General features: G+C 37.6%; 1 protein-coding gene across 1 annotated transcript; it reads left to right on the top strand.

Annotated features, from left to right (window-relative positions):
• Positions 1 to 9,074: 9,074 nt before the first annotated feature.
• Positions 9,075 to 12,092, top strand: LOC145767548 (uncharacterized). The gene is made up of 3 exons (XM_082579391.1): positions 9,075 to 9,308; positions 9,575 to 9,743; positions 11,136 to 12,092. The coding sequence occupies exons 2-3, from the start codon at positions 9,609 to 9,611 to the stop codon at positions 11,490 to 11,492; spliced, it is 492 nt and encodes a 163-aa protein (XP_082435517.1). The 5' UTR covers positions 9,075 to 9,308; positions 9,575 to 9,608; the 3' UTR covers positions 11,493 to 12,092.
• The last annotated feature ends 12,714 nt before the right edge of the window (positions 12,093 to 24,806 follow it).

Below are 24,806 nucleotides of genomic sequence, written 5' to 3'. Positions count from 1 at the left end.
TGTGTATTGATATAGTAATCTAGGTTGGTCGAGTTCCGAGTAGTAAAGTTGTGAATTTTGTAGCATTTTTTAAAGTAGTTTTGAAAAGTGCCGGGTATTAAATTAAAACTAAACTGGTACATAAATTTAGCAATTTCGAAGTTGTACAGATCTTTTAACTTTAGGATATTATACCCTTCGAAAACTTGCTATATGCCATGTTTCATGACAATAGACCTGCCATTCGTGAGGTAGCTGTTGGGCGAATTCTGAAAGCACGAAAGCTTTCATCTACAATAATATGATGATTCCATCGCCCTGCTGATCAACTTAATCTTACTGCAATGGATTATATTGATATGATCGACTGGACACAGATTGACATTGCTGAACCACCATTATTAGCATCTAAAAGTGAGGACGAACTTTGGGATGCAATAACGTCAGTCCCAGTAAAATGGTCATTCACACCACAGATTCAAGCCGTTGACAGAAGGATTCGTGTAGTCGCTGAGGTCAGCCTCAAAACTGTCGGAAAGGAGAAAAGGAACTCTATGATTCATTCTATCTTAGATGCAAGGAAGCAGCGGCCTCTATTTGAATCAAAGAAAGACTGTGTTGTTTAGTTTAACATCCAGATGTGGTTTTAACTCATTAAATTTCAATTGTGTTCGTTTTCGTTGTAGCCTACCTATTGAATATAATTTACCATGAATTAGAAAATTGTATTTTTCCATACCACCTGGGGAAAGTGGTTAGGAACACACCATCACATTGAAATTTTAACACTTTGTTTAGTATGGCAAACCTCACCTAAATACCGATTTATGCGACAATCCGACTATTTTGTGTGAAAATCGACCCACCCTACTAGTCAGCCAAGTGTCTGACAGAAAAATTATGTGATCTATCTTTACTGCCTAAGTTTTGAACATTTTACAATACAAAAAACAAACCTGTAGAATTTTTGTATCAGTAGGCCTACATTGTTGAAAATTGTGGCAGAACATCAGTTTATGATTTAGGCTTACATCTTTTGATTTTACCATCTGTTTAGAATAAAATTTTTATGCGTGTTTATAGCCTAATATCAGAGTTTGCTTTATTTGTTCGTTTTATTACGTATTTTTCAATTTTTTTGACATGTGCTAGCTGAAGATGCAATTAGCCTACGGTAGTGAAATCGATTATGAATAAATTACACTAAAAGGTTAGATTGTTGCTCAAGTGCCAGCATTTAATGAATGCAAAAAAGCAGTAGCCTACCATCTATTATTAATAATATTAGGCTATTCCTAATGAGGACACGACGATTCAACGATGTGTTGAAAACGTTTCAAGAAAAGATAAATTTTCCTAGTTTATTTATATTTATTTTTTCACGTGATTGTTTTTTTTTTTGTTGAAACCATTCATGTTACTAACTTTTGTATGCCTATGGTACAAACATCACTGCTGTAAAATGTACAAAATTATTTGCACTTTTTATCATTTTCACAAGGCAGTGAAACCTCGAAAATCCCTGAGTACCACCTCCATCTTCCCGCGCATACAAGCGTTTCAATAAAGCACCTTTTCTTTCAAAATTTTACTCCTATCTCATCAGATTGGTATTGAAGCAATGGAAGAAAAAACTGTTGTAGCCTACATTTGATTTTGAGAAATTGTCATTCCATATTTCGTCCAAACTCGCACTAGCAAGGTATTTAAACTTTATAGAAAAGTGTTATTTACTTAAAAGTTTTGCTCAAGATTTAAGTTAGACTTTTTAACCACTCAACTATGCATTTAATGTATTTGAAGCCGTCATTACTTCATGCATGGCTGGTCACAGGATTAATTTTTGATAGCTTACGGCATAAGTGCTTCCAATCGTCAGACATAGAGATATTTTAATTTAATAAAAACTTTAGCTCAAGTACAAACCAAGAAAAAGTGACAACATTGCTCACTCAACTAATGAACAACTAAATTAATCTCTTTCACTGTCAACAGCGGTATGACGTAGTAGGCTAGTGGCATACTTGAAAATTTTACTGAAATTGTAAATTGCCGCAATTATGGAGGCATAGCCTGTGATGCAACAACATGCTTCATATCCAAGTCATAATTGCCGCGGTGATGCTTCTGATATCAGCTTTCACCGCTCTCCTGATATGTATTTGTGTTGACGTCATTCCTATCATAAAGAGCAAAGGTCAGTCCAAGTTGTGTTTTTTATATGGCCGAGAACAGCTGTGCCTGGCAGAATTTTTCTGAAAACTTAGTGTGCGTTTTAGTTAATGATGTTAATGCTTATGAGATTATGATTATTTTAGCACAGTAATGTTCATCTTCTTCTGGCTTCATTCCCACTTCAAGTGGGGTCGCCGGTGCAGATTGCAGTCCTCTACATCAATCTGTCAACAGCATCTTTTTTCGTCACTCCCACAATTTGCCTATCTTCTGCCACTCAGTCTCTTCATTTTATTTTTGGCCTTCTTCACTTTCTTTTACAAATTTGCAATTGTTTCATTCTTTTCCGACATAATCTTCGTCACTTCTTACCATGTGACCCAACCATTTAAAGCGTATCTCTCAACTTGTTTTTCAGTTCTCTGATTTGCATTCGTTGATTGATCATTTCATTTCTCACTCGGTCCAGCTTTGTCAACACATTTCTCACTCGTTCCAGCTTTTACATCTTAGCTCTTGCATTTTCTGTCTTTTGTTTTCGTCAAGACTACCACCTGCATCCTAAACAAAATTGCTGGTCTCACCATCGTTTTATGAAGTTTTCCCTTCAGCTTTCCAGGAACCTTGTTATCACACGTGACTCCTGTTTTTTCTTCCATTCCCCTCATCCTGCATGATATCTTATCACCTCTCTGTCGCTTGTTTTGTTCTCATGGACTGTCGAAACAAGATATTTCAACTTTTTCACTTGTTTTACTATCTTCTTGCAATTATACAGGGTCATTAATATAATAACTAACGTTACAAGAAATCCAATTCAAAAACTGGCAAAAGAGGCGAACGTGGCCATTTTCACAGTTCTCAAGAAGGATTTGAAGGTGAGCCTATTCAAACACATGAAGAAACAGACTTTGCTGAATACCAATGCCATTAATAAACGTCTATCCAGAGCCAGAATTCTGCTCTCACGCATTGAAGGAGGCACGGAGCCAAACCTTGTGTTCAGCGATGAGAAGAAATTTGATGTCCAGCATCATTTTAACAGTCAGAATGATCGTGTGTGGTCAAGAGATGGTGACATGGAACCCCGGTAGTCACTCGGAGACAAGGGGCAACATCAGTGATGGTGTGGGCCGCAGTCAACGATTCGGCAAGGGGCCATTGATTTTTGTGGACCAAGAAGTGAAATTGAACCAAGAAAACTACCGAAATGATATTCTTGAGGGTTCATTGTTGCCTTGGGCAAAGAAGCACTTCAAAAAACGTGATTGGTCATTCCAACAAGATTCTGCCCTTTCACATAGAGCTAAGAGAATGCAAAACTTTCAGCCAATGTGCCGTTCTTCATTTCTAAGGAAGAATGGCCTCCTTCATCCCCAGACTTGAACCCCCTAGACTTCGGCATCTGGTCGTACCTGAAGAGCAAGGTTTCAACTAAACACCACCAAAGTTTGGAAGCGCTGAAGGCTAGTCTGAAAAAAAAAAGCCAAAATACCTCATAGAGAGTTATTCGACTCTTGCAGGTCCTTTGCGAAGAGTCTCCGACTTGTTATCGACGCAGATGGCGGACACATTGAGTAAAACGTGTTTTTTCTAAATATTTATTTATTTGACAATAATAGTATTTGTTTTATTACTCAAAAATTGTCTACCATTTGTTAAATACAGTTATTTGAAGTTATAACGTTAATTATTATTTATGACCCTGTATTTCTATCTCATTTTCTTCATCATCATCTTCTGTTGACATCTGAAGTGTGAGATATTCTGTCTTTTTTCCGCTTACTTTCACTCATTTATTCTCTATCGCGGTGTCCGACGTTTTTTTCGTAAACAGTTTTTCGTAAAACAATTGTTCGTAAGCAATTGTTCGTAAAATCAATTCTTCGTAAAGCAATTCTTCGTAAAGCAATTCTTCGGGCATGCAATTGACCATAATACTAATTGTTCGTAAACAAATGTTCATAAAAGTTAGGCTACAGCTTTTTAAAAAAAACTGTTACAATTGTTTACGAACAATCAATTAGGGTAGCCTATATGCTAGAGATGTGCTAATTGTGCTTAAAGACGTGCTGTACCTGTAGAGTGTAGAGTCCCTGATTCAGAATGGCATTACAGTTTGTGAGCAGCGAAAAAGGAAAGCCAAAACTTTTGTATAGTGGCCAGCTTTATTACAAAGATTATAGTGCACTTAACGCACAAGGGCAAGAAGCTACTTATTGGAAATGTGAGCATTTAATAAGAAATGTCCTGCACGAGTAACAACTGCTATGGCCGCCATTGTACAATCCAGAGGTGAGCACAATCATGCTGGAGATGCTGGTCATGTCGAAGCAGCAAAGGTTATGGAAAATATTCGTTGTGCAGCAAAAGACAGTCGTGATGCCCCAAGTTAACTCGTCTAAGCAAAAACTATTGAACTCAGTCAAGCCACGGCAGCACAACTGCCAAGTGTGCAGAGCATGAAAAGGGCAGTCACCCAAGTGCGATTAAAGGAAAATGCAGGCCCGGCAATCCCACATCCTCTCCGTGACATTGTGCTTCCAGTAGAGTACAAGCAAAGGTTTGCTGGTGTAACATTCTTGGCCGATGATTCTGTGCCTTGAGATAACCGTATGGTCCTCTTTGCCACTGAAAGAAATCTGCAGCTCCTTGCCCGTTCAAAGCACTGGTATGTTGACAGCACCTTCAAGACAGTGCCTTCACTGTTTGAACAGCTTTACACAATACTCGGACTGAAGGAAAACACTTCAGTACCTCTGGTGTATGCCCTGCTGGGGGACAAAAGGAGAGGGACATACATTCATCTGCTGCAAAAATCAAGGAGTTGTTACCTGCTGTTGCTGTTGCAGAGACAATCATGACTGACTTTGAGATGGCCATGGTTAATGCAGTAAGCAGAGAGAGAATGCAGTAAGCAGAGAGTTTCAACTCACCGTGGCTGTTTCTTCCATTTGTGCCAGTGCATTTGAAGAAAGACGCAATCAAGTGGCCTGAAGGAGCAGTACGAGACAAGTGCAGAGTTTGCTCTGAGGCTGCGCATGTTGTCGTCTCTGGCCTTTGTGCCAATTGATAATGTCAGCCGGGCCTTTGACATTCTCATTGATGGGAATGTATTACCAGATGTTGCTCAGCCAGTAATTGACTACTTTGAAGACACTTGGGTTGGGCGCCCAGATCGTCGTCAAGGGCGCCGTCCTCCAATGTTTGCAATTCAAATGTGGAACTGCTATGATGGCGTCCTCAGTGGCCTTCCCAAAACTAATAATAGCATTGAAGGATGGCACAGAGGGTTCATGTTCCAGGTATCTGCAAATCATCCAGATATTTCAAAGTTCATATCTGCAATCAAGCGAGAGCAAAACCTAAATGAGGTTCGCATTGAGCAGTATATCAGTGGCCAGGCAGAACCCCTCCAAAGAAGAAGTACAAGGAGTACAAGAAGTAGGCTACAAATTTGCATTACGCACCTTCATCGGAAATTGCAAGACAAACCTTGCTGTTGCGAAAAATTGTTCACGAACAATTCATCTATCACTTGTTTACGAATAATTCACCTATACGAAGAATTGATGCATACGAAGAATTGCTTTACGAAGAATTGCTTTACGAAGAATTGATTTTACGAACAATTGTTTACGAACAATTGCTTTACGAACAACTGTTTACGAACAATTCACTTATAACCCTCTATCGCTGCTCTCCAAGTCTTCAGCCTCTGCTCCGATTTCTTTTTTGATTTTGCACACACCACAACGTGGTCTGTAAACAGCATTTCCCACGGTGCCTCTCTTTGGTTGTTGCCTGCTAAGGAATTCATAATAACTGGACTAAATGCAGATCTTTGACCCTGCACGACCGTTATCTCAAACGTCTGAGTAATACCTGCTCTTCAGAAGTTTGATGTAACAGTCAGGCTGCGTCAAGGATCTGCAGTCTGCACAGCAATGTTAATGATGATTATTATCTTTGTATGGTTTCTAGAACTTCCCCTGAACCTTGGTGTTCATGATTCGTATGCAAAAACTTCGTTTCAGATTGGAAAAGTTTTGGAAATCCAGAAAGGGATGCTTCAACTAGTAGGCCAAGAACAGAGGTGGACATCCGCTAATTTAAAACTAGCGTGCTATCCGCTACTCTAGCTAAAGTAGCGAGCGCTAGGAAAGCTCCAGGGCTTGCTACCGCTACTTCTCTTTCTACTTTTGATTTAACTGATTCAAAAAGCCTTTTATTGGGATGTACAATGACCGTCATTTTAAAAAGCACTTTCTAGGTGAATTTTTTTTTACGCATCTTTCAAAAACACGAGTCGCTGAGTCCTTCCTTTTGAGCTCCAGCACATCTTTTCCAGCAGACAAAAGTCTCTCCACCGCAGCACTGGAAGGAATGGTTAGTTGCATTTAATGAAGAGACTTTTTAAATCAGCACTAGGAAAGCTCCAGGGTTTGCTTCTGTCTGGAAAAAAGGCTTCACAATTGACTTGTCTTTCTGTACCGCCGTTTCGTCTTCGTCGTCGTGTGGGTCTCTGGGGCCTAGGGTCTATCCTTTTACCGCCCCAGATTCACGATGTTGCCAGACTACACTGAAAAGCTACTAGAGGGCAGCCAGTCTTTGGTTTCATCATCCATGACATGCAGACCTTCCACTCCGATAGGTGGCTTGAAGATGGTACAGTCATTGATGATGTGGTCTGCAGTTTGTTCTTCGGCACCACATTCACAGGAGGAGCAAGAGGTCATTCCCCATTGGTGCATGGTTGAGCGGAAAAGCCCGACGCCCGTACGAAGACAGTGCGCATGCGCACCCATGCCTGTCTTGGTAGTTTCAGGCCGATGGGGCGTGTGGGTTTGATGCAATGGCACCAATACACCAAAAATTCCTCTTCGGATAGTCACTGGTGTTGGACTAGAGATGGGCAATTTAGAATAATGAGTTTGAATCCCAAACTGTTGAATAATTCAAATCCAAAAATAGGATTCGGCACATACAGTAGCCTATCTCTTTTTTTCCCCGCCATATTTAGGTTATTAATCACTGATAGACTGAACCAGCTCAGTGGACGAGTGGTTTCGCTTTCAGTTTTGGTACTGGCAGATCTGAGATCGATTCCAGTTCGGTACAAACCGAAGACTTTAAAACGCTGCCGATTGTGTTCTTTCTTGCATAACGTAGTGAGAATAAGTCGGCTAATAATGTAATGACTTCGTTAACCACATATAAAAAATTAAAACATGAGCCTGTCGCTAAAGACCTTTGCTGTTGTAGAACGATTATAAATAAAACCACACAGACCAAAATCAATCGTTAGTTACATCTTCAGACGTTGAATGAAAAAACAGCGAACATTGCAATAAATAGGTTACACAAGCACACACAGGCTGATTGGCATTGCAGTTGCCAGTTTCGAAGTTTTCCCACAGAACTGTGATAATCTTATTTTGGAGTTGCGAGTATTTCCAGAAATTTCGGCGCTATATAACCTGGATTTTTTCACTCAGCAATTTTGTTCCGTTTAGTTGATGGAATTTTGCATTTTTTGGCTAATTTTTTAAATGGAAATTTTAAAAACGTTGAAACAGAACTTTCGTGAAAACCGCAATTTACAAGTAACATTAGCCAACATAAGCTTATTGCTAATAAATGTAGTATTGTTAATTTAATTTGTTAAAATCAATAATTAGCATAATGTAACGTATGGTATTTGGTCTGTCTGGTCAACACCGCTGCGGCAGTCATTGGGGTAGTAGAGAATTGCCGATTCCAGCGCATTTTAAATAAGTAAATTTTCAACAATTGAAAAGTGACACTTATTTGTTGTGAGAAATATCCTACTTGTCACATTACCTCGAGACAGAAACAGGAGTTTCAATTCCCAGATAGGAATTAAAACATAATTTTTTTATTACTAGATTTTAAGTTTTTTTTAGTACCAAAGGTCCTTGGTTTATTCAGATTTAAAAAGACAATATTTAAAACTGTCTTTAATATTGGTTAGTTTTTGTATACCAAGAAACAGGAAATACTTTATGTGACGTGCTTCCCCACAGAAAAATCCCCGTGTGTTATTACACATTGATTAGTTTAAATTCCTTCAGAGCGTTATGTAACTCGATCTCGTCAACGATCGCTGATTTGTTGTTCACATGTTTCTTTGAAGAAGAAGCTTATTTTAAGAAGTTTTTTTTTAATTTTTTTCCCTTCTTGTATGTCCGTATTGCAGCATTGAATCGTTCACGTTTTGTATCACTCATTGTATATTAAGGCGATGTGAAATTTGAATGGACAAAATCGAATTATCACACAGGGTGACTACTGTTGTGTAGAGTATTTTTGTGAAGTTTTATGCAATAAAATCCAGTATCCGTAAACATGTAAGCGTTTTAAGGTTAGTATTTTCTAATTCTTGCAAGGTGATTCCACAAAAAATACTATCACAACGCATCAATCCACGTGATCCAGATAGCGCGCTCTGAATGGCTAGTTAGGGAAAACGCGTTGTGTGCCGCACACACGCGCGCGCGAGCGATTGCTGTCTGCTGCTGAGAGATTTATACCTTGAGATGCTGAATTGCTGATTATTATTGAAGATAAGGCTGCAAAATTCAGATAAGAAGTTGTGTTCAGCCGAAATGTTTGCTATGATTTTATGCTTGGTTGTTAAATAATCATTCAGGCTTCGGTTCAAAGTTAGTTTAGGCTAGGTTTTCCAAATTGTGTAAAGTAGGCCTAAGAGGCAGTGTCTGTAATTATCAGGTCTTCTGGAATAAGAACTGCTTATTCAGGTGAAGTTGCTGTTTGTGGTTCTGTATTTTTTATATGTAGCTTTGAGAATGACACTAATAAAGTTCATAGTATTACGGAAGGCTCAGACAACTAAGTTTTCAGCAATTAAATTCTTAGTTCTGTGTACTGTACTGTAAGTGGGCTATGTTTTTTTTCTTCAAAAAATACATTAATCTCTTCACATATTATCTTTAGTTCATAAAGCTGACCTTGTTGTGGGTAGCATTGTTAACTGTTAAATCATGCCTAAAAGTTCTAAAAAGAGAGTAAGAAGCATGGAAAGCTCTTCTGTCATTGGACCATCCAAGGAGCTTCCCACTGCTGATTTACCAACACTACGATATGTTCTTGCATTCTGTACTTTGTTAAAGGTGATACTCAAGTACTTTATTACTGCAAGTTTTTCTCTGACTGGTTTTAATTAAGCTTGGTAGTGACATAAAACATAGACCAACTCGTATATCTTCGTATGGATGAAGGGTAGTTGTTAAAAATACTAACATATAGCTTGCATGAATGAACAGTACACGTAGGCTACAATAACCAACTAGAAGACACTTTTCAAAACCTTAATGTGTTGAAATAATTAATTGCACGTTTACAGAGACAGAGCACTCATAAGAAATTAATTTTTCAGGAAGCTGGAAAAAAGCTAACTATTCTCTTTTCAAATGAAGATCGCATTCCTAAAACAATTGAGGTTTCTTCTCTCCCAACGTTATCGTAGAGTAGAAGCACTGTTATACCAAATTGGGCCTCTTGACAAAAGGACAACGAAAACGCTTCAAAAGAGAGTTAACAAAAAGGTAAGTACTTACATACGGTATCTTTTCAAACTTTTTTGTCTAGTAATTTTCTATGAAATGTAAGGCTTTTATAAGTATCATATATTCTTTGATAACAGGGTCATGCATAGACATGTCCCATGTTGTGTACTGGGGTTCAGTGGCGGCTCGTGGTATTTATAGCAGGGGGTGCTGCAACCGGAGGTAGCCTATACGTGAAAGAGCGAGCGCCAAAGGCGCGATGCCAAGGGGTCTAGGGACATGACCCCCATAAATTTTACCTTATTTTAGTGGTATTTCATGAATTCTGAGGCTATTTGAGCAATTAATTTCCTGATGTTCATCAAGTTTAAATAGGCTGTTTTAGCATGTGACCTTTGGCCTTAACTTATTATCGTAAGTTAACAATGAACCTAGGTTACATTTAATTTATAAAAAATCAACCAGGTTTGGTAACCACAAAAATTTATTGATAGAGCTTTTCTTAAATTTAATTTAACAACACTAATGAAAACCTAGTCTAAGCTTTATCTTTTTGTGGAGAAAGCAAAGCACATTAGTCTAACCATGTAACAGCATCAGTCGCAGCCACCTAATATCGTGTTTGAAAACAACAGTATTTGTAACAGTAGCTAGCCTGACCACGTGACCAGCAACTGCAAAATTTGCAGTTCGAAATTGTGGGATTTGAAGCAACCTGAGCCAAAATATGACGTCAAAATTTCTCTTTGTTCTTCTTTTATAAGATCGCAACTGCAGGGCTTGCAGTTCAGAGCTGCCAAATACAAAACTTAAAAAATCATCATATTTTTTAAAACCCAGAAATTATGAAACTTCTAGTCGGTAGGATCTATAGAGAACACGAGAAAAAACGTGAAATTAATAAAAAAAAATAAAACACTAAAATGTGCAGGGGGTGCTGCAGTTTTGCAGTTTCTATGGACGAGCCGCCACTGCTGGGGTTGGTCTGTTGTTGCCATTGACATGGCTCTTCTAACAATATTTGTTGAATGGAGCCATATGAGAAGGAGAATGGGTTACTGCCAATTCTACAACCCCACTTCACCATTGCAGATGTAGTTCAAACAACTCTAGATAGTAGGTGGTTTAGGGATTTTTCGATTTCCTAAAGCATTTTCTCGTGGGAAAGTGATTCAGATGTTCTGATTTCTATATCTGTAAAGGCAGGCTTGTGCTTTCACTAAAGCTAGTCGTGCTATAGCGAGAAGATTTTTCTTGACTATCACTGATTTTTACTGCCATTTGTCCGAAAGAGTATTATTTGTTATGTTTGGCATATTATATATTGTTTTTCGTTGTGATAGTCAGAAATAAAAACAAACTGAACTGATTTACATGGATTATTTTGTGTTCTTTACATTTATCATTCACACAAAAAACTTGTTTTTCAAGAGCCTCAAACAACAGCGAGGAGATGATTTCGCTGCAGCAAAGAAGTCACAAGTGATAGAGGAAGAGAACTGGAAGAAACAGCAGTTTTCTGCAGCAATTGATGAAGAAATTGACTCTCCTTTCGAACCAGCTGCACCTGGTACATCTGAATGTAACAATGCTCCGGTATTCAGTGATGATCCTGCTCTGCGATCTTTTTCTGTGAACATGTTACAAAATATTCGCAAAGGCAGTAACTCTTGTGATGTTTCTGTCCGCACTTTTACCCAACCAAAATTAAATTTGTATGCCAACTCACTGTTCTCTTTGATTGGGACCATGCCACGCTTACTGAGTCTACCCTTACTTCACACTTGACCATGGATGAACTAAAGGGTTTGATAAACACAAAGTTTGAATACCCTCATTTTCCTGCCCATACTCAGGCTGTGCAGCGTCTCATTTGGGAAGTCACAAACGACTGTGGAAGTGTTGCTGGCCATCAACGACGGGATGGTTTCATTCGGGCGAGAATTGCTTCGCGTAGGGTCTTGCCGAAAGCAGACACGAAATCTGACTTTCTTTCATTGGCTGCAGTATAATGTTTTGATATTCACCACTGTTTCTTGTTCATTGTCTTTATTCTTCATTCGTTTGTGCACGTTTTACAAGCACATATAAAGTTGGTTGGTTGATGTGTAAGTAAGCTACCATTGGAGAGTTGCAGTTACTATATCTGTCAAAAAACAAATGTAAATCGGCGAAAACAATCGAATATTAATGCAGTGCGTTGTGTGATTATGTAATACATATTACCACAACAAAACCAAAGTGTCATCTTATGCACAGTGCATTCCTACTCTTGCCATAGAAGTGAAAAAGGCTTTAATATCATCAGTTTTTGCTGACCAAGCAAAAATAGGGTTGCCAGGTGATTGTTTAATATCTTACCGTACACCGCCAGACTTTACCTAAAAGGGCAACTAGCAGTCGCATCATATGTAATTGTTGTTGTGGTTGTTAAAGTTGGAAATTTTTACAATTTAAAAAAGATAAACAAAGTTTTTTCTTCAAAAAAATTGTACCTGGCAACTCTGTGCTGGCAACAAATGCCAAAGACAAAATCGACTATGAGCCCAGCCTCATGGGCGAAACACGTGTCTATCGCTGTCAATTCTTGCTACAAATCGGCTGCCGAGAAACATATTGTTGATTGGATGGTCTGAATGGCTTAGCGTGGAAGCTACACCGTTATGGTTGGCGAATCGCAGCTGCTCGCTGTACTAGTGAGTGCTCAGCCTTGTGCTGATAGCCGGGAAGAACGCCCCTTTCTTCACAATGTCCTCTGCCCTGGCGCCTGCTGGTTTTGTTGGCTCTTTCTTTGTTTCCACAAAGATAAGAGTTAAACTGACTGGTAAAGCGGTGGTCGAATAAATTTGTGGCAGAATACGGTGCGATACTGATGAGCCCAGCCTCATGGGCGAAACACGTGTCTATCGCTGTCAATTCTTGCTACAAATCGGCTGCCGAGAAACATATTGTTGATTGGATGGTCTGAATGGCTTAGCGTGGAAGCTACACCGTTATGGTTGGCGAATCGCAGCTGCTCGCTGTACTAGTGAGTGCTCAGCCTTGTGCTGATAGCCGGGAAGAACGCCCCTTTCTTCACAATGTCCTCTGCCCTGGCGCCTGCTGGTTTTGTTGGCTCTTTCTTTGTTTCCACAAAGATAAGAGTTAAACTGACTGGTAAAGCGGTGGTCGAATAAATTTGTGGCAGAATACGGTGCGATACTGATGAGCCCAGCCTCATGGGCGAAACACGTGTCTATCGCTGTCAATTCTTGCTACAAATCGGCTGCCGAGAAACATATTGTTGATTGGATGGTCTGAATGGCTTAGCGTGGAAGCTACACCGTTATGGTTGGCGAATCGCAGCTGCTCGCTGTACTAGTGAGTGCTCAGCCTTGTGCTGATAGCCGGGAAGAACGCCCCTTTCTTCACAATGTCCTCTGCCCTGGCGCCTGCTGGTTTTGTTGGCTCTTTCTTTGTTTCCACAAAGATAAGAGTTAAACTGACTGGTAAAGCGGTGGTCGAATAAATTTGTGGCAGAATACGGTGCGATACTGATGAGCCCAGCCTCATGGGCGAAACACGTGTCTATCGCTGTCAATTCTTGCTACAAATCGGCTGCCGAGAAACATATTGTTGATTGGATGGTCTGAATGGCTTAGCGTGGAAGCTACACCGTTATGGTTGGCGAATCGCAGCTGCTCGCTGTACTAGTGAGTGCTCAGCCTTGTGCTGATAGCCGGGAAGAACGCCCCTTTCTTCACAATGTCCTCTGCCCTGGCGCCTGCTGGTTTTGTTGGCTCTTTCTTTGTTTCCACAAAGATAAGAGTTAAACTGACTGGTAAAGCGGTGGTCGAATAAATTTGTGGCAGAATACGGTGCGATACTGATGAGCCCAGCCTCATGGGCGAAACACGTGTCTATCGCTGTCAATTCTTGCTACAAATCGGCTGCCGAGAAACATATTGTTGATTGGATGGTCTGAATGGCTTAGCGTGGAAGCTACACCGTTATGGTTGGCGAATCGCAGCTGCTCGCTGTACTAGTGAGTGCTCAGCCTTTGTGGCAGAATACGGTGCGATACTGATGAGCCCAGCCTCATGGGCGAAACACGTGTCTATCGCTGTCAATTCTTGCTACAAATCGGCTGCCGAGAAACATATTGTTAATTGGATGGTCTGAATGGCTTAGCGTGGAAGCTACACCGTTATGGTTGGCGAATCGCAGCTGCTCGCTGTACTAGTGAGTGCTCAGCCTTGTGCTGATAGCCGGGAAGAACGCCCCTTTCTTCACAATGTCCTCTGCCCTGGCGCCTGCTGGTTTTGTTGGCTCTTTCTTTGTTTCCACAAAGATAAGAGTTAAACTGACTGGTAAAGCGGTGGTCGAATAAATTTGTGGCAGAATACGGTGCGATACTGATGAGCCCAGCCTCATGGGCGAAACACGTGTCTATCGCTGTCAATTCTTGCTACAAATCGGCTGCCGAGAAACACAAGCTTCTTTTTATTATCCCTACGAATGATTGTTTCTATTCTGAAACTATCAACAGAGGTTTGATTAGTTTTTAATAATTTTTGTTCATAAAACGATCCTTGAATTGGTTCATCACTCAAGTCTTTAATCACAAACGAAACTGGACTTGTGTTTTTCTTTACTTCAACAATTATGACAATTTATTCAGTCCAATTAGGTGTATATCCTTTGTTGAAAACCTTCCTTTTGTATTTGCTGATTCTAACAAAGCCACCTACGTTAAATTTTGGTTTACCAAGTTGTGGTTGTTCCCTATATAAATTGTAAGCAACACGACCAGAGTTCGTTTTTAAACTTGCATCAGCCGGTGTCATTTTTATGGAAGAATGCTTTGTGTTGTACTTTTCTAACAATTCAGGAAGCCAATCCACGAATCGTGTTGAGCTTGTTGCTGTAAATCGTTTCCACATTTTTTACATTTTTCAACCATAGATGATTTCTCTTCATTTTCTGTTGTGTACATTTCTATTTCAGCTTTCTTCACATGTTTATTAAAAAAATTGTTTCTCTTTATGAACCCAAACCATTTTTGGTCTTCTCCCAAATTGTTTACAAATATTCTGAAAAGCTTTTTGAGACTGTTTTACCCTTTTTGTCTTTTGATGATTCAATATAACCAAATTTAGAAAACACATCAATTACGATCAACAAGTACCTCACACCATTGTTCCACTTGTAACATTTTTGCATTTCAACTAAATCTTCAGCCCAGAATTCATCAACTCCTTTTGAAAATACTTGACGTCGATTAAATTTTCTCCTTATTGGTTTATGCAACTCTTCAGCTAGTACTAGACGCTCATTTTTTACCCTAAAACCTAATTTGTATTTTTTTCCAATTGCTCATTGAACTAGTTTCTTATCAAATGACTCTCTGATTCCTTTTGTTTTCGTCTTGGACAAGCTGTTTAACTTGAATTTGTCACATTTCAACTTTCCAGCTTTGTTGTTATTATCCCAATAGCCTACGTCATGTTTCAAAGGGATTGCATCAACTTGATTGTAAGGTTTTTGATCAGGGAGTGGATTGTCGTTTGCATCTAGTTGTTGATCTAAAGGATTGAACGGACTTGTGTATTTGTGACTTGGTAGAGTGAAATCACTTTTTGGTCTTCGTAATTTTCCGATTAGTTTAGGAATATCAATATTTCCACCACTTTTGTTATTGGAAACAAAACTTGTTTTCGTAATTCCACAGTTAGCGCAAACACATTTTGACATATGTCGACCACCTTTTGTTTTTTCAATCTTCCTGGAACACATTTATTCTTCTTTCGTTCTTTAACGCAATAGGTTTACATATCAGTTTGTTTAATATGAAAAAAAAAACATTTCTTACATCAGCTCCTTTTTAAAATATTGAATAAACAGTTCATTGAATTCACTCGGGTTGTCATGAAAATCTTTTCAAATTTCATTAGGAAGTCTTCCTTTATTCCGTTATGATATATAATAGATACAATAATACCCACACGGAATTGAATTCATGTTTTGAATTTGCGAGTCATTGAAAATCGGAATTTTCCCAGAAGTTGTTTTATATTCAACAATTTGAATTGGGGAACAAGTCCAAATGAATCGAAATATTTAACACAACCTAACCCAAGATCGTTAAATACGGAAACCCAATGGGTCCCCGGTCCTGCTAATTCAGTGATTCTCAACGGGGGCGGTACCGCCCCCCGGGGGGGGGGGGGGGGCGTTTTGATTTTGCAAGGAGGCGGTATGATTATCTCGGCTTGAGGGGGGCGTTTTGATTATTAGAGGGCATTCTGGTTTAACCTATTTTACCGACTAGCGTAACGATTTCGTCACATCATTGTCTGGATAATCTAGGCTACTCTACATGCTCGCACAATAACAAGACAATTTCTCTTACACCATCGTCGTATTTGATTGACCAACCGTTTTGTTTACAAACGCTATCTATTTAAAATTAAATTCAGTAATTTTTCAGTATATCACAAAATCTGGTGAGTTTCATTATGACATAACCACTACGACCAGTATACTGTTTTCATGCTCGCAAAGATATATTTGCTTTTCGTAATTAATCGTATTTGTTGGGGGGGAGGGGGCGGTAAAATTTCACCAGTTTATAAAGGGGGCATTTGGCCATAAAAGGTTGAGAAACACTGTGCTAATTGGTTGTGGAAAGTAATTAGTTGTGGAAGTAATGTGGAGTCCCAGACATGGTTCTTGGTAGTCTCAGTCCGTTCTCGAAAAGGCTTGTGTTTTTGCTTTTCTTTTTTGTTTTCTGTAAAAGCTCAAGAGGAGTGGTAAATTTTTTCAAGTTTGGATTTCTGTTGATTATTTTACTTCCAATACTGATGACCTTCTTGACCTTATCATAAACATTTTTAAGCAAATTTCCACCAATGATTTTTCTTTTTTCAAATCTTCTCTTTCTCTGACTAATCATTTATATTATTCAAACGATTTTTTGAGGTCGGAGGTGGATGTAAAGTGTAACGCGTTCACCGTTTAAATCAACTTCGTTTCCATCTTGGTCTTGAACAGAGAATCGAATCGAATCAATTACACGGTTTTTCAAAAGCGGGATGTATATTCTTCTTGGGAGGACACTTATCAAACTTCCTGGAGCGACATTTGGAAAAATACTAAACAGCAATGAATTAGGCGATCTATTAACATAAGATTCTGAAATTAAGTCACAATGAAGCTGAAGTGTGTTGATTTCGGTGATGTTCACAATATTTTCGCTGTCATGAATCCCATCTCATTCAATTAATCTTTTTGAAAATCGGAGTACATCGTTGATTGACCGGTCTTCTTTAAAGTTTACACTGAATCCGTTTTTTAACTCTAATCGTGTTCTCAACGTGTTGGAATTTGACTTCAAGGTCGTGTTTTCTGGGGAATTACCTTTCAGTTTCATTTGATGTTTAATCTCTTTGTTGATGTCTTCGATGTTGTAAGACCCTGGCGGAATCACGACAAATTTAGAAAAATCGCTAGATGGTAGTAAATAAGTAAACACATTATTTTCTCTGGTGATGTTGTACCAAGAGTACCAAATCTGTGCACTGATTAAAATAATTTCATACTGTTGATTAATGTTCAGCTCTAAAGGTGGGTTAACTTTGGTTGTAAATTTGTGTAAAGGACCAATTCCCTTCTTTGAATCGAAAAACAAGGTTGTCATTTATTGATACTTGTTTAATATTTTCAAAGTCATTTTGTGTAAGACATCTTGTTTTTCTTAGTTTTTTGAGAATCTGTAACATTTTTTTGGTTATTTTTCTGTTGTTGTTCCCTACTCCTCTAGATGACATTAAAAGTTGCAATCGATCACATAATTCATTCAGATTAATAACACCAACTCCTGTACCATATCTCAAGGTGGATGAAATTGATTTCAAAAATCTCATTATATTTCTTGTTGACTTTAATTTTTTTATTCAATTCATCTCTTTCTTCATCAGAAATTTCATGACTTCTTTTCCTCCCACCGTTTACTTTGTTTAATTGAGCAGCACGAGCTCTTTGGGTCTCAAAGGTTTCCAGGTCTCTGAATTGGTGAATATTAAAGATCTAATCCTTGTATTTCCAACAAATTCTTTTCTTCTGGAGTGAATTCCTTTTCAAAATCAACCACAAAATCAGGTGGTCTCTGGGGTCTCGGAGAACATTCTTCTTCGTCTTTTTGTTCAATTGCGAACTGAGCCTGAGGTTCCAGAACAGGAGGTGGTTCGGGTGATTTCAAATTTTCAACTTTTCAAGTATTGGTTTAAACTGCTTCTCAGCATCATGTTAAAATTCTTGTTTTCAAGTTTCTGGGTGGTAAAATGTTTCTTCAAACTCTTCCTTTGTTTCTAATATTGAGCAAGTACTTTGTCACGTTTTTTGAATTCTTCTTCATTCACAAAAGGCATCTCTTCTGATAAGCAAAGTAAAAATTATCAAACGTTTTCCTGTACATCAAAGGTATATGCTTGGCTGTTTTGTCCAAAACCATAAAACTAAATGGTTCCTCAGTTGCTTCATGGTAAATCGTTTTAAATTCGTTGGGAGTAACACCTTTTGCGTGACCGTCTGCAATGTCTCAGATGTCTTTATTATCTAAATTACCGAAAAAGACAAAGCATCTAGTATTCCTTCGAATGTATTTTGGTACGTCGTAGTATGATTGCGTTAAATAGACACAATTGCAATTCTTTTTCCGAGATAGCAAAAAATATTCTTTAATTCATCCACTTTTTTAGCATATTTAAAAAAAGATTGGCTTTTTCCTGACCGGTAGACCCAACAATCATAAAAGGACAGTTTGGAATCAACCTGTGATGTCTACAAATATCCCCGGAGGGTAGTTTAATTAATTATTTCCATGCTTTTATTACATGACAATCACAAAATTTGGAACAATATCCGGGGGAGTTGGTGTAGTCACCCAGGCTTTCCCGAAAGTATCCAAAGCAAGAGACGAACTGTTTGGTGAACTAGACATGACTGAGAATAGAGTAACCAACGATGGACCCCTACATAACTTAGGAGATGCAACCAACAAGGAATACGTCGATTAACTTGTAAAATTCTCTGGTGGCCCTTAATTATCAGATTCAGTATTAGCTAATTTAAGTCTCCAGACAACAAGCCGGTTATTTCACATTGTAGTATTCATATTCAAGATGGGGGTCTTTGTGGAATTAGTAATATTATTGATACCTCAGGACAAAACATCAGGATTTTTACTTCACGAGACAAAGGACTTGTAAGTGTTGGAAACAAAACTACAGTATAATCAAAAAACTTGAATTACCAGTTGGGGGTGATGATCCTGCTACAAAGAGTTATGCTGATACCAGATCGCCGACAAAAAAAAATTTAGGTATGAATGGATATAGAGTTTCTTGGTTATCAGATGCGATTCATTCTAATGACGCATTTGTTGTTATTATTTAATGACCGGACATTTGTTGAATCAATAAACATTGGAAGTCTTTGCAAAATTGGTTTGAATCCAAAACACAAACGTGTTCTAACTTCAACTAATTTAAACGTTTCAGGAAATGCGATCATAGGATTTGAGAATCTCTTAACTCAGGAAGAAGAGCTTACAATCATGAACATAAACTTAGAAAAATTTATTATAGTTGGAAATGAAATTATTATTCAAGGACTCATAGATCCGGCTGATCCAAGTCATCCAACTACAAAGTATGTTGATGAACAAAAACCAAAGCTTGCAACTTTCGAAAATATTGAAAAGACGGTGTCGTTCTCTATTTTGGATCTAATTGAAGTTTTGAATCGTATCAGGGAGTCTTCAAGGGGACTCTTCAAGGGACTCTTCAGGGAATTTTCAATTGGGGGAACAACATGGTTTAAGAATTTTCGTGGGCAAAAAAAGCTTTTTCTAATTTTTTTTTTTTAAGAGAATGAAGAAATAGGTAGAGTAAAAATCAAATCATCTCAATTCCAATCACATTTTAGTTTTGAAGTCACCACAAAAGTAACAGCAGCTGAAAAATTTAAATTTATACACAATTTCGATTCATCAAAAAGTAATTTTAATCTAGACTTTTTTTGTGTCACAGAATTGCTTTAAGGAAAAGTTTTTTTTCATTTAAGAAAAAATGAATTTCAATCATCATCATCATTTTGTTCCTTCCTTGTATGGAGGGTTGGACACAATTTCAATCACATTAGTAAAAATCAAACTCCAGAGGAAGTGACTGCATTGATAGACCTGTACAACTCTTACCACCAGAAAATGTGGTCTTTGAACCTTAGAAATACCGGATATTTTTTCTTCAAGAACTACCAAAGGGGTCAATTGACCCTAGCACGCAATATTGCTTGAAAACAAGTTCTTGGACACTTTGCTTTTGAAATAATCCTAATTCAAGTCCCTGATTTAAGTGTATCTGAAATCAGTTGACAACAAAGGAATTCAATTGTGTTATCAAACGATATTTAATTGACACTTTAGTCGAACTAGCCTACTGTTTGATACCTAATTGAAAGAAGGTTTGAAAGGCAGTTGTTGAAAGGGGGTTTGAAAGCCATAGTTTTGGCTATAGGTCGTATACAGGGAATGAGGGAAATAATTACTGAACAATAGATGTTTGCAATTGCTTGCTGGAAGTTAGGGATATCTATAACTACGTCGGGATTGGAAACTCTGTGGAACTGAAAACACTTTTATACACCAGTGTCCAGTAGGGTCACTGTTCTTTGCGTCGCTGTGATAAAGGTTTACATAAGTTGATCTAAAAAAATAGCAAGTAGTAAAGAGACAATGAAAAGTGTAACAAGCAATGCACCTGCCGTAAACTGTAATCTATACGCTTCTTCTTTGTTTAATGTGTTTGTATTCCATTTGTGTAATCCTGTCGTATTTCGTTTGCTGCTAGATAATTTCAAAACCGAGTATTAGTTTTAGTTTTGATGGCATCTTAAACGAATTGATTTCGTAATTACTGGCTTAGTCTGTGAATAAGTTTATCATAAAAGCCTAGACAACACATTTCACTGATTGTTGAACACTCCTCGTTTACTTCTATTCCGGTTTGCAATACGTAAAATGCTAAAAAACAACAGGAAATTTTTGGATTCTTTGCTTTCATTTATTTTTTGGATTCGTGGTTTTAAACTTTCATACATCAAATAAGTTTTGATGTGAGTGTACATTTTATATTGTTATTGCGAAATTAAATTTTATACATTACTTAGTTGATACAAAAAGTGTTTTATTTTAATAATTCTTCTGTAGTCATAGTAATATGTTGACCCTACCGATGTATAGCACTGAAAAGAGTTTCCAATCCCGTTGTTATAGATATCCCTGCTGGAAGTGCTACAGGAAGCTTATAATCAGATTGAAATATGATCACTGACTGAGTACTACCACTGAACAAGTATTAGCAGTCTTTATTGCGTAATAATTTATTGCGTAACTATGTTTTTGGGAGCTTTTATGAAAAGAAGTAGTCGTGGGGGTCAATTGACCCCTGTGGTAGTTGACGTAAAACTGGACAAAACTGCACCATTTTTTCATCGAATTTTCTCGCTGCTCGATTGGAGTGTGTAATAACCAAAATAAGAATAAGTCAAAAAATATCAACCTGCTATGTTATATGTATGTTTTATTTATTTAGGAAAAAACAAAGCAAAAAGGGTCAATTGACCCCTTTGGGAGTGCTAAGGTTAAGCAGATGTTTAAACGATTCAGAAGACTGAGCCTGTGTTTCAATTTCCTATCAATTGGGTTGACGACAATCGGGACAGTCGCACGTGAGATAACAATTAATCCAATTATTCTTGGGTCTGTCGCTAGGTTGGGGATATTAATCTAAACCTTTCTAACAAAGAAAAACTTCAACAAAAATATTGAATCATGTAGAAATGCAGCTGGTGAATATCAAAAGGTTCTTGCAAAATCAGATACATTTTGAAGTCTGGAAAGTTAGATCTTGAAATCGAAGCAGAATTAATGAAAGAACTCTACTGGATTGATGATCAACTAACAGATTTATGTCCTGGATTTCCTGAGAAATATTCAAAGGCTTATCATAATATCAAAAACATGTCATTTTGATGATGAAGAAGAAGAATGACCATAAGCTAGTGTATGAACTCCGTCTTCAGGAATTACCGGCTTGTCATCTTCTGCAGACAACGCAATTTTGTTTATCTCTTTTGTGAAAATTTCATGTTTATGACTTCGAATTACATTGATTTTTCGATGTACTGTAGTTCTACTTTTGTTTCTAAACATTTTTTATAATCTTCAAAACTGATTGATTTTTTAACAACTGACTTTTTGACTCGTTTACACTTTTTGTCTTCTGATCCAAGATTCATTTTATAAGAGTACAGTTTAGCCCTGAGTTCGACGAATTCTGAAATAGTTTCCCGTTTGTTTCATCTTTCATGATTCCAAGTACTTTCTTGTATATTTCTGTTTTTATCTCACTCAGGTGATCTTTAGGGTATCCAGAAGTGTCAAACCTGGAATCTACTCCTGGGTTGATGTCCTTGAAAAAGTCGGTGATTTCGATTTCGTATAATAAACTGTCTGTGTAGTTAAATAATAATTTTGATCGTTTACCTGGGTAGTGTGGGTACTTTGGTTTGATGTAATTGTAGTGGAAGTCATACATTTGCGTATTCGAGAGATCCAAGATGCTCAATGCTTATACCTAGATAAATTGGTTTAGCAAAGTACAGTTTTGTTTTTTTCATATGACAAGCAAGCAGATTTTCATCAAAAACAGTCACACGATCAAAATTGAGTTTAGCTGCTAATTTTACTGCTCGTTTTCTAAAAGTTACCAATTGAACATCAACCCTGTTTTTTATGTTTTCCATTGTCTTCCCAAATACACTGTTATTCATTAATTTGAAGTAGTCTTTCTCAAAGTTGTTTTTTGCTTTTGCTCTGAGCTGTAAGTTGAGATCAACATATTGTTTCAGCCAAAGAGATTATGTAAATTGAATCCCCCGATGGATCTTTGTAATTTTCAACCCTAGGGATTAGTATAATTTAAGTGTTTCATGATGAACAACATATTTTGTTTTGTTTTCTAAATTTCGTATTAGTTTTTCTACTTTGTTTACTTCAGTTCTTTTGGGGGCAAGTGGATATTCGTTGTGCAAGTCATGAAGACCAGTTGGGTATTCCAAGTGAACCTCGAGGATACAGGGGGTGTTCTTCCAGTTGTCTGTAGAGTCCATCCATTTAAAATCACAAGTCGGAAGAGGTTTGCTCATCGCCCAACCATACAGATTGTTTGCGTCAAGGTTCATCAGAATACTTGTTTGAAAGTAACTTGCCAAAATCTTTCATATAAGGAATATTTGCTTTTCCATGTCGGTTAATAATTGTCGAAACCCCACCACGAATTCCAGACTCAACAATGCTTATCATATCAGGATTGATTAATAGTTCAAGATTGACGTTGGTTTTCTTCAGCGCTGCAACTCACGCTAATCCTGGAGCTTTGCAATATCAAGCTGGGTAAAGTTGATAATAATTTAAACATGTTTCCCGGAAGTTTTCAAAGAAGTCGGCAAGAAGGAATACATCAGTTCGAAGGTAAAAGTGGTAGTAACCTCTAAGTGTTTTCAATCTGAATTCTTTCCAAACTTTCTGAGCATGTAGATAGTCCTGGTCAGAGATGTGTTCATTGTTCAATTTTGAAGAAAACGCTTCCTTAGGAGATAGAGATATTTCATTTAGTGTTTCTAAGGAATAAACGTAGTCATATGGGTAAACACTTTTTCTTAACACAAAATGAGGTTTCTTTTCTTCAGGGAAATATTTTTTCAAGATGTAGAATTTTTCTGTGTTAACCCTTAGGCGGTTGGGCTCCTGGAGTCTTGCTCAGTTTGGGGGGGGGGGGGGCTGTCGATTCTTTTTATGCTTTAGGAGTGATATCTCTGTTATTTTTTAAGGCACGGTTTCAAAATTTGGGATTCACTTATGACTTATGACGTTTGAATTATTTGGTATTTTTTGATAGAGTAATGAAAAACATGCATTGCAATGTTGTGATTAAATTTTTTTTACATAATCTCAATTTAAATCATTTGATTAACGAGACATGGGCCAAATTAATTGCTTTTATCCAGCTGGTGGGAAAATTTTGAACAATAGAATATGAAATATTTCAGAGGATGTGCTGAGAAATGCCTTATATCTCTCAATTTATAACCTTTATTCGCTCAAAATTTCAGCTCAATAGAGGTGAATAAAAGTTAAGAAAAGTCAAAAAATTTCGTAGTCGCAGCTTCAGTGATTTTAGAGATACAACTGTTGATACAAAAAAGTTGAATTGACAGCCCCCCCCAACCTTCAAAGGGTTAAGGTTTGAAGAGGTTTGCTAGACTGGTTGACATAAATTTGAAACTGTCAATAAATCTCAGATCACATTTTACATCTACGGTATTACCTTCTTTGTTTACGAAATGGTCGATGACTATTGTTTTTGTGAAGGAGGTGTATTTTTCTTCGTTGTTGGGAATACAATTAATATTTCCTTTAAGGTTTTTGATGAATAGAGGGGAGTCGTAACCAGAAAGATTGTGAAATAAAACAGAAATGAATTTGGGGACTTTGAACTTAAGGTTACATTCGTTGTGAGCAGCTCCTCGAAACTTTCCTGAAAGGTGACAATGATCTCTTTGTCTTTGGAATTGAAAGGGCTTACACAGATATGACACTCTTTAGCTTTTTAAAACTGTTCTTTATCTTTGGTTTTTAAAATCATATTTTTTGGGAATTTAAACTGTTGGAATATATCTGTGACGTCTTTTTCTAGTCGATCAACATATATTTGAGATATGTTCTTGCTTCTGATTTTTTTAGTGAAATTGACTAACTTTGGCTTAAAAAGTGAGTCGTCAAAACATTTGATGAGATATGAAAAGCTGGATGGTGTGTGTTTTTGGAATGGATTTGTGTAACTTTAGGTTGGGGTTGGTTGACAAGTATCAATTTTTTCAACAAATGACTTAAAATCATCATAGACAACAAAGGAAACTTTCATGCAGAGATTAATGTTTTTGAACTTGAGAATGTTGTTACCTTTCTCAGGGAGCACAATTTTAACTGGATTTTTAGTG

The sequence above is a fragment of the Aplidium turbinatum genome, chromosome 3, assembly GCF_918807975.1.
Source record: "Aplidium turbinatum chromosome 3, kaAplTurb1.1, whole genome shotgun sequence".
Taxonomy (NCBI): domain Eukaryota; kingdom Metazoa; phylum Chordata; class Ascidiacea; order Aplousobranchia; family Polyclinidae; genus Aplidium; species Aplidium turbinatum.
Note: the sequence above shows the minus strand (reverse complement) of the source record. Positions and strands in the feature narration are given on the sequence as shown.

What these genes read in the sequence shown, in the direction of transcription:
- LOC145767548 (XM_082579391.1), top strand. Translation starts at nt 9,609, where the DNA reads ATGAAGATCGCATTCCTAAAACAATTGAGGTTTCTTCTCTCCCAACGT. An exon ending in AAAAGAGAGTTAACAAAAAG is followed by an intron (nt 9,744 to 11,135) that starts GTAAGTACTTAC and finishes TTGTTTTTCAAG; the next exon opens with AGCCTCAAACAACAGCGAGG.